This window comes from Biomphalaria glabrata, chromosome 4 (genome assembly GCF_947242115.1).
Source record: "Biomphalaria glabrata chromosome 4, xgBioGlab47.1, whole genome shotgun sequence".
NCBI classification, from domain to species: domain Eukaryota; kingdom Metazoa; phylum Mollusca; class Gastropoda; family Planorbidae; genus Biomphalaria; species Biomphalaria glabrata.
This window is the reverse complement of record NC_074714.1, coordinates 27008007-27027883: the sequence shown is the minus strand read 5'-3', so window position 1 is coordinate 27027883 and position 19877 is coordinate 27008007. Positions and strand designations below refer to the sequence as shown.

Here is a 19877-nt window from a genome sequence, read left to right as displayed (position 1 = left end):
AAGCAATTAATAAAACCAAATTGATATATCTTTTTTTGAGAAAAGGGAATATTTCTATCTTTAGCACTAAATGTATTATTTTATTATGACTACATCCAATTAATTCTCACAGTGACAATGAGGGCCTATTTATCTTTTTTTTATAAGTGTTTTTGTATAATACTGTTGTATTTGTGTGGATTATTATTATTTTTTCAAAAAAATTTTAAATTTCACTCTGCTGTTGTTCCTTACCTAGACCTACACATGGAATAACTAAGCAATTTACAAAATTAGTTATCAAATTGATCTGATGGGATTGTGTGGATAAATACATCTCAGTATTTTCATAACTATGTCTGATGACCCAAACTCTACTTTTGAAAATACTTTTTTTAAGTAAAAAAAAAACCTCTTTATGAAATGAAATGTTAAATCCTCAATTTAAAATCATAGAAATATTGAACACGCACTATAATTTCACACTATATTTTAATTTCAATTAGTAGATTCACAAAATTAGACTTTAAAACAAATTATTTTGATCAACTTTTCTCAACTATTGTATATAACAACCAAAACTTTTCTGAAGCCAGAGAAATAGCTAGAAATCAATTTCTTAGTACCATGGAAAATCCAATTTCAATTGTTAGCAGTATAAGCAAGTTATTGTATTTTCTTGAAGCTAAATTTTTGTAAACATCTTATTAATGCAAACCAAATGACCTTGACGTATAAGTTACACAACTATTTTGATATTGAATTGAAAAGCTGAAGAATAGTCACAGATTGTCATGGTTATTATTATAATATTAGTATCTAGAATTATAATTTTTAATATGTGAATTATAAATAAGTTGATTTTCACACTAGCAAATGAATTGTAGCTTATATAGTTTTTAGCATCCCACTGGGATATGCTAGCTAGAGTAATCACAAAAGAGATACAAGACACAGATAGCAAAGACAAACAGACACAAACACTCTTTTGTTCCCCTGGCAATCGAATCATTAAATAAGAACAATCTGGTATAAACTTTGTCACATGTAAATTATGAGTGAGTCTGGTGTGAATGTACACTTTGGTTTCCTATAGTTATAATGTTTTTTGTTTGGTGTAATGCACAAATTGTAAGACAAATTTCCTTACGGATAATAAAGATTATTATAGATTATTATTATTATTATTATTATTATAAAGGAATAATGAGCACAACATGGCCTACAATTGTTTTCATGTTCTGAAGATATTACATCCTAGCCCAAACCTCCAGAAGTGGCAGGTGAACACATACCACATGATTGGGGGGGGGGGGGATGATGAAGAGAGAGAGGAACGATATTAAAATTCAAGGGTCAAAAGTAAGTCAGGGGGAAGCGGCATTATAAAAACAGGCTGTTCCAAAATTCACAGGCCAGAACTATGTTAAGGAAACATTAAAGGCTGACTGTTTCCTTGGAAATGACAAAAAAGGAGGGGAGGTTCTGGCCAGAATAGGTTACTATGTGGGAGAGTGGCACCATTGGGGGTTTAATTGGAAGAAGGAAAAAAATAAACAATATATACCCTGAGGAACAAATAAACGGGCATAGCTGGTGTTTAATGATAGTCTTATTATATAATTATTTGAACAGAAATGTCATTTAATGGACCTTAAGTCACCCACTTAGAGGCGCAGTGGCTGAAGGGTAAAGTGCTTGGCTTCCGAATCGGGGGTCTCAGGTTCAAATCCTGGGATTTTTATTTGGGAACTCAAGGCGCCTCTGAGTCCACCCATCTCTAATGGGTACCTAACATTAGTTGGGGAAAAGTAAATAGGCGGTTGGTCATTGTGCTGGCAACATGACACCCACGTTAACTGTAGGCCACAGAAACATATGATCTTTACATCATCTGCCCTATAGACTACAAGGTCTGAAAGGGGATTTTACTTTTTTTTAAGTCACCCACTTAGTAGCAAGTAGTATGGTTATGAGATCCATCTGCTTTTTTGGAAGACAATTAGACAAATTTACACAAATAAAAAGGTAAAATTGCACCACCCTTCTGTATCAAGAAAGTAAAATTTGATACTGTGAATGCTTTTAGAGACCTAGTTTTAAACAGTATTTATTTTGTCTCCTGCCTCCATTTCTTGATCCCGCTTTCAACAGAACACTTTTATCAGTGAACTGAGGAAATCTACAATGTGGTCTGATTAACAGAACTTAATCATAAAAAAATCTTTTAAATGTTTGTCACAAAAACTTTAAAAAAATGTACCAAACATGTATCCATCATGTTTAAGGGATGGAACTAGAATATTCAAGATCTGTAGCCAATCTTCTAAAACCATCTGGCCTAATTCTTCACATGTTCGAAAATACTTGATGGGAACTCCCTTGTTTACAAGTCTCTGTTTTAGTTTATTTATTTTATTTTTTGCATGTTCAGATTCTGCTAAGTAAATATTCATTAAGCTATCTTTTTCTGCCAACTTTGCATTTAGAAGTTTATCATCCAGATGATCAGATGTACGATAATAGAGTGTAACATAATGATCTTCATATCTCATAGTTCCAAAAGTGATTTCAAGTTCTGTTAAACTGCAGTATTGATGATCTTTGGAAGAAAACAAGTTATAACAAAAAAAAATTTAAGATGTGATTCATTTAACTTAAGAAATTGCTAACATTAATATAAGCTTTATTTAAAACAAATATCCATTTATAAAACTTCCATGAAGAGTACAACCAACTAATGAGTTATTAAAGCAAGAACTGAAAGGTATAAGAATACCCTTGTTTCTAGCTCTTTGAGACTACATATGGTAAGATGAATGTGTTTTCTAGACTTGCAGATGATTAGTATGATTTTCTGTACTTATTCTAGTAGTCATTGTGAGTAAATTTTGCTTTTTTTTGTTTTTTATAAAGCTCTGTCTGTCTGTCAGGTCAAAGTTTGTACACGTTACTTCTCACACACAATCTTGGATTAAGCTGAAATTTTGCACAATTATTTCTTTTACCTGACAACACAAGAATCAATTTAAAAAATAACCAATTAGTTGATTAACTATTGGTAATTAATTATTCTTGAACAAGGGAAAGAAATTGTACTTGACAGATGTGGTGGTATAAGTTGAATTAGTCCCCTCAAGGAATCTTGATATCTGAGAGAACATTTTTATATGCATTTAAAAAATGATCATTCACAAAGATACCCCTTCTTCCCTCCCCCTTTCACAACTGGTCCAGATAAGTGACAGGATCATAGCACATTGAAAAAGCTAAAAGCTAAGCAAAAAAAATTGGTAAAAATATTTCTATCGCACAGATTTATATGTCTAGGTTAATCATATATAAAACTACATGACTGATCCAAACTAATTGATACAATTACACTTAATATAAGCTTTGTTTTTTTTTTTTTAATATTTTTTATGTTTTTCTTGTCTTTTTTGCTGTTGTTGGGATGGAATGAATTAAAGTAATTGTTTCCTGTCAATGAAGTAATACCTATTCCATCCATCAATGTATATCTGGCATTGGACCTTTGTTGGAGCTACATTTTAGATCTTGGAAGCACATAAATAGACAAACATAGTAAGGACCACATGCCATAAATGACATATGTATCTCTTCTTCATGTTAAATGTATTTTTAAAGATATTTATGATTGCCTACTGTCAGTACTAGACTAGAACTATGAATCTTGTGTGACACCTCTCAGAATGAATTGAAAGGTGAGGAATTAAACATAAAAAACAAGTTTTAAAATGTTTAGTCTGCAATCCTAATTTTTAATTGCTATAAATTGCATATTATGTTGGGTTGGGTTTTACAAAATGTCTTAAAAAGTACTAAGCATTTTACATAAAGGAATGTAGAGTAAAATATTTGTGTTTTGGTTTGTATATCTCTTTGCTATTCCAAAATTCTTTCTGTCTTTCTCATCCTTCTCATCACTAGCTCTAATATTATACTCTCAGCTATTGCAATAGAAAAAAAAGACATAAATACCTTTGTCCAGAACCCAAGGATGTCCTCCTGCTGCTGCTAGCATGATATTTTTATCTAACCAATGTAGATGATTGATGTTGATAGAACTAGTTTCAAACTCTGTTAACAGTTCTCTACTTTCATCTCTAAATGGGCCATATGTTTCTCCCAATAAACCAATAAAAAAGGGAGAGCATCTATTTATAGCATCCAATTGAGTTTTTAGATATAGGCCTTTGACAAGATTTTGTGCTCCAGGTTCCCATAAAAGATTAGTTGGTTTAAAATAAGAACCTCTTGCTTTGCATGCTTTACTCAGCTCAGGATAGATACATTCTGAAAGATGTTTTTTTTCATTTAGAAAATCTAAAGGAGTTGAACAAATATATGGTGTCACTGGCTTGTGATACTGGAAATCCTGTGAGTTTAACATAGTGAAGTATCTCAGCTTACTCAACAATTTGAAATCAATACTTTGTGCTGAATTAATTCAGAAACTCAAAATGAGTCAAAGCAAAAATCCTCTTGCTATCTGTTCTCTATAAAAAAAAATGTAAACATAGAAAAATAGTAGTATATTTATTAAGGAGATCAATTAAGGTGACCAGACTTTCTTATTTTGGCCAGTTTTGCCTCTGACCATCTGCCTTACTTTTCATAAAATATCCCTACAGGATGCCCAAATGTTCCCCATTAATCTCAAAAGTCAATCACTGACACTCTTTTATTTAAAAAATCTGCTTTGGCATATCACCATTTGATTAATGATTTCAACATTACTTTCAGTGTTAGCTTCTAAATCTTTAGTTAATGTTCATCACTCTGTGAGCTCAGGTGCATAAGTAGTGCTGCCACTGTGCTGCAGCCAGCCTGCCTCTAAGAGGCTGGCAATAGTGCATTTTTGGTAGACTCTCAGCATGTATTTCATGCATTTCTTCATGCCTGGCATTCTATTTTAGCTTTCAAAAATCCTTGGCTTGATTTTCTCTGTTCAGGTTATTGACAGAGTAAGAAACATTGGGGTAAAAGAAACATTGTTCAATTCTGCCCTATATGCAGAGTTACTGACTATGAGTAAGGCAAGAACAGTGAAGTGTCTTGTGAGAAAGTGATATAACCAAACATATAAATCTTCATAAGAATGATTTATTTAAAATTGGAAGTTTCAAGCAAACCTCTCATAAGGTTCTACTCCAACATCAAATCATCTGATTAAGAAGTAAAGTTAGCAGCAGAGAATGTACTTTTGAGTATCATACAGTTTTACATTATCACAGTTTTAGTTTAATAGATTGCACATCAAATGGCTTTTTAAAATGTATGACCCACTGTTAGCATGTGCTATTTAAAAAAAGTTTCTGATTTTGTGGATGTAGAATAGAACAGAAATTTGAGCTTTGGAAAAACATAGTTATCTCTGATGCCTGGGGTGAAGAGTTTACTATAAATTCATTTAAAGTCATATTTCTTGTTTTAGGAGAAGTGCACCACCATTACAAAAAGTATCTTTGAAAACTTGTGTGCTGAATTGTGGTTGTATTTTGTACATATCATCAAGGCAATATTCCATGCAACTATCTTTTGCCATTAAAAATTGGTTCAAAATGTGCCTTAAGGTTCCACCCCAATGCAATACTTTCTACATCAGGTTGGCTAGAAGAAAGGATGCAGCAGCATGAATCATAAACGTTTAAGAAAATTGTGCTAACTATTTCAGAGACAGAAGCTGCCAATTCTACAACATTAATGCTTTAAATAGGATCTCACAAAAAAAATTTTTCATCTAGGTAAAACGAATAAGAAAGTCTAAAATTATTTGTGTCAAACCGTCTTCCAATGCAGATGAATGACAATAAATTTTTTGGCAAAATAAAATATGTGTCAAAGTTCACTTCTTCAGACAAGATTTGAGATTGTATATCCCCAGAGGACTACAGTCTACAATCTATGCTCAATAGTTTGAAATTCTTTCGTTTCATAAGAGTACACTATGGAGAAATACAAAAGATTGTTGAGCAAAACTCATGATCAGCATGTGTCCTAAGCTGCTTAAGCTACATATCTGGTCACCTTAAATCAATAGTGGGTTAATTAAGGTTAAATTACAACTTTAAATAATTATTACCAATATGTTTAATGATTCAAAGAAGACAACTTAAGTATCACTTAATTGAAGTTATAGTATATCTAGATCTACATAATCTAAATATAGATTTATAGCAAGTATAAGTAGATATCTAGATCTATACTGGTAGTTACTGGACTCTGGGTATCTAGGTATATATTTATAAGATTATATATTAAAAGTTCAGGTGGACGTCAGAAAGAAAAGATAATGATGTAGTCAAATCTACTATTACAGTGCATTTCAAACTGTTAAGTGGTGATACATCTAGCCATGACAATTAGTACTCATGTGTTCCCTTATTTTCAACAAATTATTATACTTTTCTATTTTAGTTTATCTCTAGAGGACGTGTGAAGCATCTTGCAATGAAAGTATAATTAATCTTTTATTTTAATTATCATCCCTAATTAGACAAAGAAAATCAATCACTTTTAGTTTTGCCCATCCTACCTGGGTTCCCAGCAGTCATTTCTACAGTCCAATTAATGATATGTCTCAAGAATGGATGGTGTGTTTCTGATCAGTGTGCAGTTTTAACCATTTTATCACGTGCAGTCCCTTTAAGATAGACAATTTCATCATCAGAAAAGTGCTAGCATATAATATATACACAATAATAAAGCAGCAGTTTAAACAGAAAAATTTCTGATAATACCGAAACAACATCAAAAGGAGCACCAAAGAAGAAAATGACTGCCAGACCAAAGTGCAAGTACTGTGAAAACTATTTTTTGCAATGGAGGTTTTATTACACTGTAAGTGTCATTATCAGAACCCTGTATACATTGATTGCAATCACCAATCAACTCAAGAAGATCCAATTAGAATCCATGTCATATTTACATTCTTGCCATTGAGAAGCTATTTGGAAAGTGCTGGATTATGACTGTCATGACAGTTTAATAGGAAAAATACTAACACTGCCAATATTTCCATCATGCAGAAAAATGTATTGATGGAGATGACAGAGGATCAGCAATCCCAAGAAATGTTTCAAGAAATATCAGCGACAGAGTTCTGGAGTCAAGTGACAAAAAACAACAACATAATAAACTCAGTTCTAAAGCAATTACAGTTTGATGTGTTTATGCCAAAAGACCTTTTCTTCCATGACAACAATAAATAAGAAAGAAACTGCTTGCTTGAATTTGGAACACAATCTGGTGGTCTTTATAAGAACACTTTCTATATGGATCAAGAACCAGATGACAAAGAATAAAAAATATGTTTTACACTTAACACAACGACAACAGTAAGAGTGAGAAGCCTTATGCTAGTGCTAAGTGATGATTTACTTGACATATGATATGAGTATGAGGAAAATAAGCCACTCAAAATTAGTCTGCAAGTGAGAATCTGATGTCAAATAATCATGCATATATAACTTGTCAGGCATTTATTTATAATAAACTATTAACTTTAACATTTATAATCTAAATTTCCTTATAGAGTTTATTTGACCTATTTTTAGTAATGGTCTTATAATAACTTAAATAAGTAGTATACTTAAGTTTAAGTATTTAACTATTATTTAAAATAATTCATTTTGATAGTAAGTACAAGTACAACAAACCGTTAACAAACATCTTTTTGACTTATTCATGACATATAATCATGACTATGTATGACTTATAAATAATATTTATATGATTACCGACATATATAGGCCTAATACAGTCGTTACTTCAAGAATAGTAATAGTAAGTAAGAGATAGATCTAGTTTAATTAGTTCTATAAGTTATGATAAGTTATTATATAGATCTCTAGGTATTTCATTTATTATAATAATTATAATTTGTAATACTAGATCTATATCAATAACTATTAAAGTATTAACTTTTTAACTATGGTCGTGCGGTATGTGCGCTGGACTGTCGTTCAGATTTATCTATGGTCCCGGGTTCAAACCCTGCCCACTTCCATCCCCCGTCATCCTGAGGGAGGTTTGGACTAGGAAGTTATTATCTTCAACTCTGAAGGAACATCCAAAACATGTAAAACAACAACAACAAACAAACATTTATTGAATTGAAAGTTGTTTAAACAACTTAATAATTATTAGGACGTTATATATGCAATAGATTCAGTTAATTTGGACTAGCTAGATCATCATCTAGTAGGACTAGTTCTAGATATATAGGATAGGTCCTATAGGTAAACAAAACTAGATTTAAATTAGATCTAGATCTACAGGCCTATTATATACAATATTAGATACAAGATAGCAACAAGTATACAAGAAATTCAAATATAAAGGACAAGAAAAGAAATTATGATAAAAGAACTTAGAGTCACTATTGCAGAGCAGGCATGTTTGCAGAACAGCTCGTCGAAATTAGTTAAAATCTACTTTATTTTGAAATTTTCTGCTAAACTACTGTAACGGTACTGCGCATGGTCCATTTCTCAACATTTCCAATATAAGGGTTTTCCTTTCTTAGCCTTTGACAGCAGAAAATTAATTTTGACTCCAGGTTAAAGTTGACAGGTGTGGAATCATCCATTATTTTTCACAAACCAGGAGAGCCGCATAGTCCAGGGCTCAAGGTTTTTAAAAATGATAATGACCCATCACCTGCATGATACACCTAAATTTTGGTTTATAAATGGATGTGAAAAAAACTTCATTACATATTTTACCTACCTACCAGGAATTCAATAAAAAAAAATTGGAGGTGTTCACCCAGTTTTTACCTTTTTAAAGATAGTCACAATTGTGGAATACTATGATGTTATTTATTTGACCTGCTCATTTAGCTTATTATTTACATAGTGATTTAAATTAGATTATCGGAATTTAAATTTTAGTTTGTATTAGTATACATAAATTTAAAAACATGTAGAGAATAATATTACATATAATATATAATTTATGATTACCAGACGGCCATCAAAAAGAGGACAAATCATAATATCAAATCATATCATATATTACCATAGTGGGAAATAAAACCTTGTAAGGAAAATCAGGGTAGTGTGACGCCAATTAAATAAAAGAGGTAAAGAATCAAAATGTGACAATGTGTTGTCTTAAGCTTTAATAAAGTATAATTAATGTAGCCTAAAGGATAAGGAGTTCAAGTATTAGATTCTATATAAGACTAATAAATATATAACATCCGACATTTTTACCGTGTTCCGCAATTGTGACTTCTTAAAAAATCCTGTTCCGTAATTCAAATAATTGTGACTGCTAAAACATGATCATACCAAAAACTAAACAATGCGTCTATTTTTATCGGAAAATGGATGGGCAATGCTTTTAGTTTTTCCATAGGTCTAACCATTACGGAGCAAAAAATTGAAAACTAAAAGTAGCTCCAAACTGTTCAGCAATAGTGACTCTATTAATAGTATTATATATATAGGCCTAGATAGCCTATATCATGATTTAATGAACTACCCTACATCGAGATCGACTAAACTGTCACTAAACAATATTGAAATAGGTCTACTACTCTACACTAGATATAGATCTAACTACTATAAGTTCTAATTTACAAATTAGATCTAGATATAGACCTAGTTCAAGAATATCTAGATATAGTAGATTCTAGACACCTAGTCATAAGATCTACATTCTTTTTCTTTTCATGATTCATCAGACGTCACAACTGTCGTGTCACCATGACCACAGATATCAACAAAGACAGTTACATTATCAATATATGGCGCCAAATATAAATGTATATAAGACCGTTTTATATCAAAATGGAAATATGAAAATGTTGAATATCATAATATGTTAACAGCATAATGTGGAAACTACCACTGATTATTAAAATACCAAGATCCGGATTGAGGGGAGGAAAATTAGGACTAACTACACCGGAATATCGAGCCCAATAAAAAGCTATAGGCTATAGGGCACTATAGGCGGCCCCTATTCCCAAGCAGCTCGAATAGGGGAAAAAAAAACACTTTCATTCCCAATCAGCTGTATATATGCTATAACCCAATTGTGTTTATACCAAAATCCTATTCCTATTCATAATTGTAAAGAATATTTGTTACATTTATATGTGTATTTATGTTTATGTATGCTGTGTGTGTTTTGTCTGTTTTTCTTGTAGTCTCCCTTGTTCTATTTATACTGTTCATGCAGTGTGTTTAAGCGGCGCCTTCGACATTCACGGAGGTCACGGTCTAAGTGTTTTTCTGAAGTAGGCCTATATGTTATTAGCGTGTATTAGAATTTCCTGTTACATTTTCATCTTCTTGTTCATACCACCAATAAAATGGAGTTGTAACTTAAACATCAGTATTGTAATTAAAACACAGTTGATAATATAGCATGGTACGTCGCAGCGGTGGGACGACAGTGCATTCTGTAACATACAACTATTAAAAGTGACCACAATTAAACCTCTTGAAAACAATAATGGCTAAACCTCTCTCAACTGCTCCTCGAAGATTGTATGTTGCGAATACAAGACTATGATATATCAGTAGTTTATAAAAAAAAAAAAAAAAAAGGGAAATCCCACTTCCAGTCACTGTGATAAATTGAAGGGAAGTGACTCAACGAATTAATTATTCACGGGACATCACAAACACATAAAAACAATGTCTGCCTTGAGCATAGCTTCTTCATCAGCTCTAGACTTGAACGAAACCATAGACCGAAACTTTAAATTTTTAAAAATTCCTTCTCAGCCTAGTCTCTATTATATCTTTAACAGTACGCACCAACTGCACTACTTGGATAGCGGTGTGCATGGCAGGCTTACACTAGCGGATCCAGGGGGGGGAGGCAATAGGGGCGATCGCGGACGACTTTTAGTATAGAATTCACACAATTTGTATACCAATTTATTACTTATGTTAATAATATATACTAATTATTTATATTTCAACCTATTTTTAGATTATTTCGCCCCCCCCTTTCTAGTATTTTGGCCGATCTGGTAGGGTCGGGAGGGGGCGATGGCATCAATCCGCCCCCCCCCCACCATAAACTTTCGAGTGGAGGGCGGTCCTATTTATTTGTAGAAATCACAGATTGCTAACAGAATCAATTAAATATCTATGATTAAAACGTGGTATTTTAACCGGTCTTTATATTATGTCGTTCACCTGTTGGCCGATTGGAAGGGGAGGAGCGAATACCTCTACTACCCTTCCCATCTAAACCCTTTGAGGGGGGGGCGGTCTTACTTTTATGGAGAAATCATAGTATGTGAACAAAATTAGTCGAATATCTATATAATACAAACAGGTGGAAGTGCGATACATGCAATCACCTTCCCCCCATCGGACAAACCAATACTTTTTCTTTTTGTATTATAGTAAGAAATTACAAAATTTAAAAAATCTGTCACTTATATAATTTATATATGCTATAAGGTAAATTCTTATATCGAGTCGCCCAACCCCTATTCTTTAATGCAAAATGCATTAGCAGAAATTATAAAAAGGAGCGAGGATTAATCGTTTTCATTTTACCGCCCTTCCCCTTTCCAGACAGAGTTTGTGTAATTTCACATGAATTTATCATAACTATTTTAACAAAGACTTTGCTTTGGAAAAGTTATAATTCAAACAAAATTTTTCAATATAACAGTCACGGTTGAGATGAGTTCAAAAGCCAGATAATCTTTTCCTAGTCGCCTTTTTCCAACCTTTACTCTATCTCATATTTTTCTAGTTAAATAAATTTAGGACTATAACTCACAATTTATGCTTGAATTTTATTGAATATTATTTTTTTTTTTTCGGCAGCGATCCTCAAAGCCTTAATCTAAATATGTGTTTTATCTTATCTTTTCAAGGAACAAATCGGTTTTATTTGCAATGTATTCAGGGACTATAAATTCATATTAGAATATTTTCCACATTTTTCAAAAGGTCCTTTATAATATAATGAATAATAAGCTGTAGATGTCAGGAGAATGCGTTTCTACATTGAAAAATGCAAGAAAATGCTTTTGGCTTCGCCCCAAACCCCACTAATAAATAATGAACTGTAGATGTCAGGAGAATGCGTTTCTGCAGTGAAAAATGACTCCCGAGCTTGCAAGAAAAAGGCCTCAACATGACTGGGTTTTTTTTGCCCCGAACCCCACTGACAAAACTTACAGCACTCTCCCAGACCCCCAAGCTTGCAAGAGAAAGGCCTCAACATGACTGTTTTTTTTTCGCCGAAGATTGAGAAACAGTCTTATTTTATTCTCATATATCGAATATATATATTGTTATAAACCTGGTGATGGCACAGATGTGGGTAGTGGTGTGTGTGTAGTGCTGTACGCACGTTTATGCATAGGGTTAGGGTTTACTAGGCGTTAGGGTTAGGGTTTGGAAAAAAATCGCCCCCCCCCCCCCACTCCAAAGTTCTGGATCCGCCAGTGCAGGCTAATGACAAAATATATCTAATATCTACTATATTGTTATAAACCTGGTAGTGGCACAGATGGGGGTAGTGGTGTGTGTGTAGTCAGCCGACGCAAATCGCCCCAGGCCAGCGCTAGACGAGCGGTCAACCGTGACGAGTTACGACGGTCAGCCGAGTCGAGTGTCGACAGGACGGTTCGGGAAGGATCGCCGTCGTGAACAGAGTTCAGGAGCGTCACGAGAGTTGTAGTCATCTGTCCACCTAGAAACGTCGAGCGGCGTTCTGTCCGGTTCGAGAAGGCCAGTAGGGACCCTATATAAGAGCGGAGGTGTCGCAGTCAAGAGGGTTCAGAGCCCGGTTCACTACAGTCCGGTCGACTACAGCACAGTTCAGCGGTGTGGTTCTGTACGGAGCATTACGACGGTTCAGTGTGGAGTACTGTCAAGTACAGTTGAGACGACTGGCGTCTTGATCTTGGTCTGCGATCGAGTCCGACACAACGAGCCTAGTGTGTGAAGTCAGTCCTGAACTGTTGAACCCAGTGCAAGCCCGGAACGAGACGGAGAGGCCAGTGCAAGAGTTGATACGGCGGAACGGTGTTATCAGAGAGATATTTGTACAGTGTACGTGTTGCCAATTGTACAGTATTGGCTGTTATTTATTCAAGTATTAAAGTGTTACGTTACTTTGGAGCCCTGAGTTGTCAAGTTCTTTAAGTTGGTTCAGTTTGCAGAGAGCCTGGATAGTGAGATTCGTAACAATATATATATATATATATATATATATATATATATATATATATATATATATATATATATATATATATATATATATATTTTTATATATATATATATATATATATATATATGCATAGGGTTAGGGTTTACTAGGCGTTAGGGTTAGGGTTTACTAGGCGTTAGGGTTAGGGTTTGGAAAAAAATCGCCCCCCCCCCTCCAAAGTTCTGGATCCGCCAGTGCAGGCTTATGACAAAATATATCTAATAGCTACTATATTGTTATAAACCTGGTGGTGGCACGGATGGGGTAAAGGTCAGCCGACGCAAATCGCCCCAGGCCAGCGCTAGACGAGCGGTCAATCGTGACGAGTTACGACGGTCAGCCGAGACGAGTGTCAACAGGACGGTTCGGGAAAGATCGCCGTCGTGAACAGAGCTCAGGTGCGTCACGAGAGTTGTAGTCATCTGACCACCTAGAAACGTCGAGCGGCGTTCTGTCCGGTTTGAGAAGGCCAATAGGGACCCTATATAAGAGCAGAGGTGTCGCAGTTAAGACGGTCGAGAAAAGGGGCTCAATGCAGCAAGGTTCACGAGAGAAGGTTCACGACAGGGGCTCAGAACACGGTCAACTAGAGCAAGTTCAACTGTGTGGTTCTGTATGGAGCATTACGACAGTTCAGTGCGGAGTACTGTCAAGTACAGTTGAGACGACTGGCGTCTTGATCTTGGTCTGCGATCGAGTCCGACACAACGAGCCTAGTGTGTGAAGTCAGTCCTGAACTGTTGAACCCAGTGCAAGCCCGGAACGAGACGGAGAGGCCAGTGCAAGAGTTGATACGGCGGAACGGTGTTATCAGAGAGATATTTGTACAGTGTACGTGTTGCCAATTGTACAGTATTGGCTGTTATTTATTCAAGTATTAAAGTGTTACGTTACTTTGGAGCCCTGAGTTGTCAAGTTCTTTAAGTTGGTTCAGTTTGCAGAGAGCCTGGATAGTGAGATTCGTAACAATATATATATATATATATATATATATATATGCATAGGGTTAGGGTTTACTAGGCGTTAGGGTTAGGGTTTACTAGGCGTTAGGGTTAGGGTTTGGAAAAAAATCGCCCCCCCCCCTCCAAAGTTCTGGATCCGCCAGTGCAGGCTTATGACAAAATATATCTAATAGCTACTATATTGTTATAAACCTGGTGGTGGCACGGATGGGGTAAAGGTCAGCCGACGCAAATCGCCCCAGGCCAGCGCTAGACGAGCGGTCAATCGTGACGAGTTACGACGGTCAGCCGAGACGAGTGTCAACAGGACGGTTCGGGAAAGATCGCCGTCGTGAACAGAGCTCAGGTGCGTCACGAGAGTTGTAGTCATCTGACCACCTAGAAACGTCGAGCGGCGTTCTGTCCGGTTTGAGAAGGCCAATAGGGACCCTATATAAGAGCAGAGGTGTCGCAGTTAAGACGGTCGAGAAAAGGGGCTCAATGCAGCAAGGTTCACGAGAGAAGGTTCACGACAGGGGCTCAGAACACGGTCAACTAGAGCAAGTTCAACTGTGTGGTTCTGTATGGAGCATTACGACAGTTCAGTGCGGAGTACTGTCAAGTACAGTTGAGACGACTGGCGTCTTGATCTTGGTCTGCGATCGAGTCCGACACAACGAGCCTAGTGTGTGAAGTCAGTCCTGAACTGTTGAACCCAGTGCAAGCCCGGAACGAGACGGAGAGGCCAGTGCAAGAGTTGATACGGCGGAACGGTGTTATCAGAGAGATATTTGTACAGTGTACGTGTTGCCAATTGTACAGTATTGGCTGTTATTTATTCAAGTATTAAAGTGTTACGTTACTTTGGAGCCCTGAGTTGTCAAGTTCTTTAAGTTGGTTCAGTTTGCAGAGAGCCTGGATAGTGAGATTCGTAACAATATATATATATATATATATATATATATATATATATGCATAGGGTTAGGGTTTACTAGGCGTTAGGGTTAGGGTTTACTAGGCGTTAGGGTTAGGGTTTGGAAAAAAATCGCCCCCCCCCCCTCCAAAGTTCTGGATCCGCCAGTGCAGGCTTATGACAAAATATATCTAATAGCTACTATATTGTTATAAACCTGGTGGTGGCACGGATGGGGTAAAGGTCAGCCGACGCAAATCGCCCCAGGCCAGCGCTAGACGAGCGGTCAATCGTGACGAGTTACGACGGTCAGCCGAGACGAGTGTCAACAGGACGGTTCGGGAAAGATCGCCGTCGTGAACAGAGCTCAGGTGCGTCACGAGAGTTGTAGTCATCTGACCACCTAGAAACGTCGAGCGGCGTTCTGTCCGGTTTGAGAAGGCCAATAGGGACCCTATATAAGAGCAGAGGTGTCGCAGTTAAGACGGTCGAGAAAAGGGGCTCAATGCAGCAAGGTTCACGAGAGAAGGTTCACGACAGGGGCTCAGAACACGGTCAACTAGAGCACAGTTCAACTGTGTGGTTCTGTATGGAGCATTACGACAGTTCAGTGCGGAGTACTGTCAAGTACAGTTGAGACGACTGGCGTCTTGATCTTGGTCTGCGATCGAGTCCGACACAACGAGCCTAGTGTGTGAAGTCAGTCCTGAACTGTTGAACCCAGTGCAAGCCCGGAACGAGACGGAGAGGCCAGTGCAAGAGTTGATACGGCGGTACGGCTATTAACAGGAGAGATATTTGTATAGTGTACGTGTTGCCAATTGTACAGTATTGGCTGTTATTTATTCAACTATTAAAGTGTTACGTTACCTGAGTTGTCGAGTTATTTAAGTTGGTCGTGTATGGTGCAGTTTGCAGAGAGCCTGGATAGTGAGATTCGTAACAATATATATACGCGAGATATCTTAAACTGTCGTACGTATCCGCATCAATTTTCGTACACGGTTCCTTTTACATCCTAGGTGCTCATTAAGAACGCTTTTTGACAGATTCGCAACCAGACGACCGCCATTCGCAAAAAATCACAAGCGTTATCAATCGTCACAATCAACTTTCTCCAAACATTTCCCTATAAACACTTTCGTTAGTTTGTTCTTTTTTAGCGGCCTCCGTAATGGGGGAAAAGCCGCTATTAGGTTTGTGCAAAATGTCCGTCTGTCACACTCAGATCTAGAAAAGATATAAAAAATATTATTTCACCATTAAATGCGGCTTGAAAAGTTTAGGTGCAACGGCTACTTTTCGTTTTCTAAAAACAAACCGTTTAATTTATAAAATTAATTATGCAAGCGATTTTTTCATAATAATACGCCAATTCTAAAACAATAACGTAAATGTAAGGGAGGCAATGTTACAATATGCTAACAAAGATGGACAAATTGTGTGTATTTTCAGTATCACTAAGTCAAATATTTTTATAAAATGTACTAGAAATGTTTACAAAAAGTATAAATATTAATTAAAGGTGTTTTTTCTGGTCAACTAGCTGCTAAAATTAAAAGAAAACATTTATTTTTGTTTATAAAGGCTAACAATGCACTTTGTATGTAAATATCACGCACATTTTTTAAAATGGCTTTTTTATGCAGCGACTTTCGTGTAGTAGCGTAAAACCCGGCCTTGACATGGTGCTAAACTAATTTCTTAAACTTTTTTTAAAAATCAGATTTTATTTATTTTTTGTTTAGTGCCCTCATCAGAAAAGAAAGGTTTATTTTTGTGCGTCTTTTCTGTCGGTAGGTCTGTCCGTCACAATTAGATAAAAAAACTAGAACTCTAAAAGCTATTGAAAATCTGATTTACCCTTTAATGTTCCTCCCGTAACATCTCAATAGTTTTAAGTATCTAAAATTGATTGTTCCGGATTTTTTTTTCAAAACTAATCAACGCCAACAAATGTTTGTTTGCTCTTCTAACGTATATTACATTCAATTTCCATGCTTAAACGTTGCAAAAACACATTATCAATAATATGTTGTTCCGTTTTTAAATGTAAATAGCATATTAATGCTAAATCAAAATCTCTATACTGACTTATATTTCATTAAGTGTAAAAATGTTCCGGATATTGTTTTATAAAAAATGAATTATGCCTAATGATTGTTTGAAATCGCATAATTGACTAATAGTACACTTATATTATTTGACAATGCGTCACTATAATTTGGTTATCGATATCAAATTGTTCCGTATTTTCATCTTTAAACAAATTTTAAAAATATCAACAATAGGTTGTTCAGGGCTTTAAAAAAAAAGTAATTTACTAGAATTGATTACTGAAAATTACTTTTTAGACATTTAATTTTCTTGCTGAAACATAACATTGAAGTTTTGTAAATCGATAAAGAATGTTCCGGATTTTGTTTCTTACAAATCGTCGCCAGAAATTTCCGAATTTATTTAAAAATCTACTAACACCAAATAATTGTTTGAACTCCCTCTTCTAATTAATAAACAAATAATCTTCTTGTGAGCAGGTCAGGCAGGCGCGAGTGGGAGATACCTATTCTTACTGCTCAACATTAAAATTTACCTAACAGTAGGCAGATGTTAGCGCTACTGGGTGGGCTCAATCTGTGCACCTCGGTATGGTGACCAAGGGGCTAGAGTCACCTAAGTAACCAGACAACTAACTATACTAACTTAACTAAATGAAAACAAGATAACAAACTTTAGTTTACGATATATAAAACAAAAAGAAACTTTATTTACATACAAAAATAAATGAATAATAAAAAATAATATATTTTTTATATCACTAACACTACAACTGAACTCAGCAACTAACTAAAATCCTCTAAATCTACGCTACTACAAACACCAACAAACTAAACAAACCAACTATCTAACACAAACTGATCAAACCAACTAATGAACTACAGTATACTATCTAAATCACTACAACTACTACACTAGACCTAGATCTACACAAACACACTACAATAAACTAGTCTAGATCTACAATAATCTACTGTTACAACATTTAAAAGAGGCAACTCAGCGAGGTATGGGAACAAAGATAATACAAAGTTTAATCAACATAGATCACCAAAAACAAGAACCGTTCCAATCTCAATCTTCTCGCACTTCCTCTTCCTCTCTCCCCGTTCATTTAGTCCATCCTCGTGCGCTGGTGCGCAACCATAGAGTCACTACAGAACATGGTCATTACACTGCCCCCTTCTTATGTCTGTTCGTCCCGAACTGACTGTTCCTCTCTCCTCTCCACAATACCGATACAACCGATCGACGTGTACCACCTTGCATTTAGTTCGAGGACACCTCTGGATACGGTATACCACGTCGTTGATTCTCTTCACAATCCGATACGGACCTTCCCAATCCTTTTGTAATTTAGGCGATCTTCCCTTCCTTCTCTTTGGGTTGTACAGCCAAACGAGATCATGCTCTACAAACCCCGTAGAATTGGCTCTTCTATCATATCTGGTCTTCATGAGGTCGCTACTGTCTTTTATCCTACTCCGTGCAAGTGCATGAACCCTCTCAAGTCTCCCCCTAAGTTCTGTTACGTATTCGCTAGTTGTCGTTTGTTTTTCTCCTGGCAACCCGAATAAGAGGTCTGCTGGCAGCCGAAGTTCCCGACCAAATAATAATTTGGCTGGCGTATAACCAGTGGTTGCATGAATGGCTCCTCTATAAGACATGAGGAATAGAGGAATGTAGTCATCCCAATCGTTTTGCTGTTCTACTGTCATCGTAGCCAAGTGTTGTATCAATGTGCGATTAAAGCGTTCCACCATCCCGTCTGACTGAGGGCGAAGTGGCGTTGTTCGAGTCTTTTTTTAAGATTTTGCAAATCTCCTGGAATAGTTTGGATTCAAAGTTGCGTCCTTGATCTGAATGTAGTTCCATAGGTACACCAAAGCGGCTAATCCAGTGTTCCACTAAAACATCGACTATTGTTGTGATTTCTTGGTTTGGTATCGCGAAAGCCTCAGGCCATTTACTAAAATAGTCCATTATTACTAGAATATATCTGTTGCCTTTTAGTGTCTCAGGAAACGGGCCAGCTATATCCAGTGCGATTCTTTCGAATGGAACACCTACGTTGTACTGTTGTAGGGGTCCCCTTGTTCGACGTTGCGGGCCTTTGGTTGCTGCACATCGATCACATCTTCTGCACCAATCCTCTATGTCTTCCTTGTATCGACACCAATAAAACCTTTGTCTCACTTTCTCCAACGTCTTGTTAATACCCAAGTGACCGCCCGTGGAACCATTGTGCAACTCTTGGAGTACTTCTTGGATTCTAACTTTTGGGAGAACTATTTGTAATCGTGTTGATGTCCCATCAGTAGATTCCCACATTCGCTTAAGAACACCGTTTTCCACTACTATTGAGTCCCATTGTGCCCAGTACGCCTTCATGGCAGCCCCTTTTTCAGCAATGTGTTGCCAATCTGGCCGTTGTCCCTTTTCCTTCCAAACAAGAACGGTTGCCAGATCCTCATCTTTCAGCTGATCCTCTCGGATATTCTCATCAGACCAAGGTCCTAAAACATTCAGGTCCAAACGTTGACAATCGATTATCTCTTCCTTTTCCTCAGCTTTCTTACAATGTTTGCATTCTGTTTTACAAGGTCGTCGAGATAGCGCATCAGCATTCTGGTGAATTAGTCCTTTTCGATGGTGAATTTCAAATTCATAGGTTTGCAGGCGTTCGATCCACCTAGCGACCTGACCTTCAGGGCACTTAAAAGAAAGAAGCCATTGTATTGCTGCGTGATCTGTCCTTAAAA

At 36.2% G+C, this 19877-nt stretch overlaps 1 protein-coding gene across 13 annotated transcripts in view; it reads right to left on the bottom strand.

Annotated features, from left to right (window-relative positions):
• Positions 1-17805, bottom strand: part of LOC106068067 (putative tetratricopeptide repeat protein 41) — a 67650-nt gene extending 49845 nt beyond the window's left edge. The window contains exons 1-4 of one of the 13 annotated variants that reach the window (XM_056025627.1): positions 17651-17805; positions 6539-6646; positions 3982-4499; positions 2243-2581 (exon numbers count right to left, since the gene is read on the bottom strand). In XM_056025627.1, coding sequence (XP_055881602.1) covers positions 2243-2581; positions 3982-4393 — 751 coding nt within the window. In that variant the 5' untranslated portion in view covers positions 4394-4499; positions 6539-6646; positions 17651-17805. The other 12 variants (XM_056025630.1, XM_056025626.1, XM_056025631.1 and 9 more) reach the window with 12 other exon arrangements.
• Between the last annotated feature and the right edge of the window lie 2072 nt (positions 17806-19877).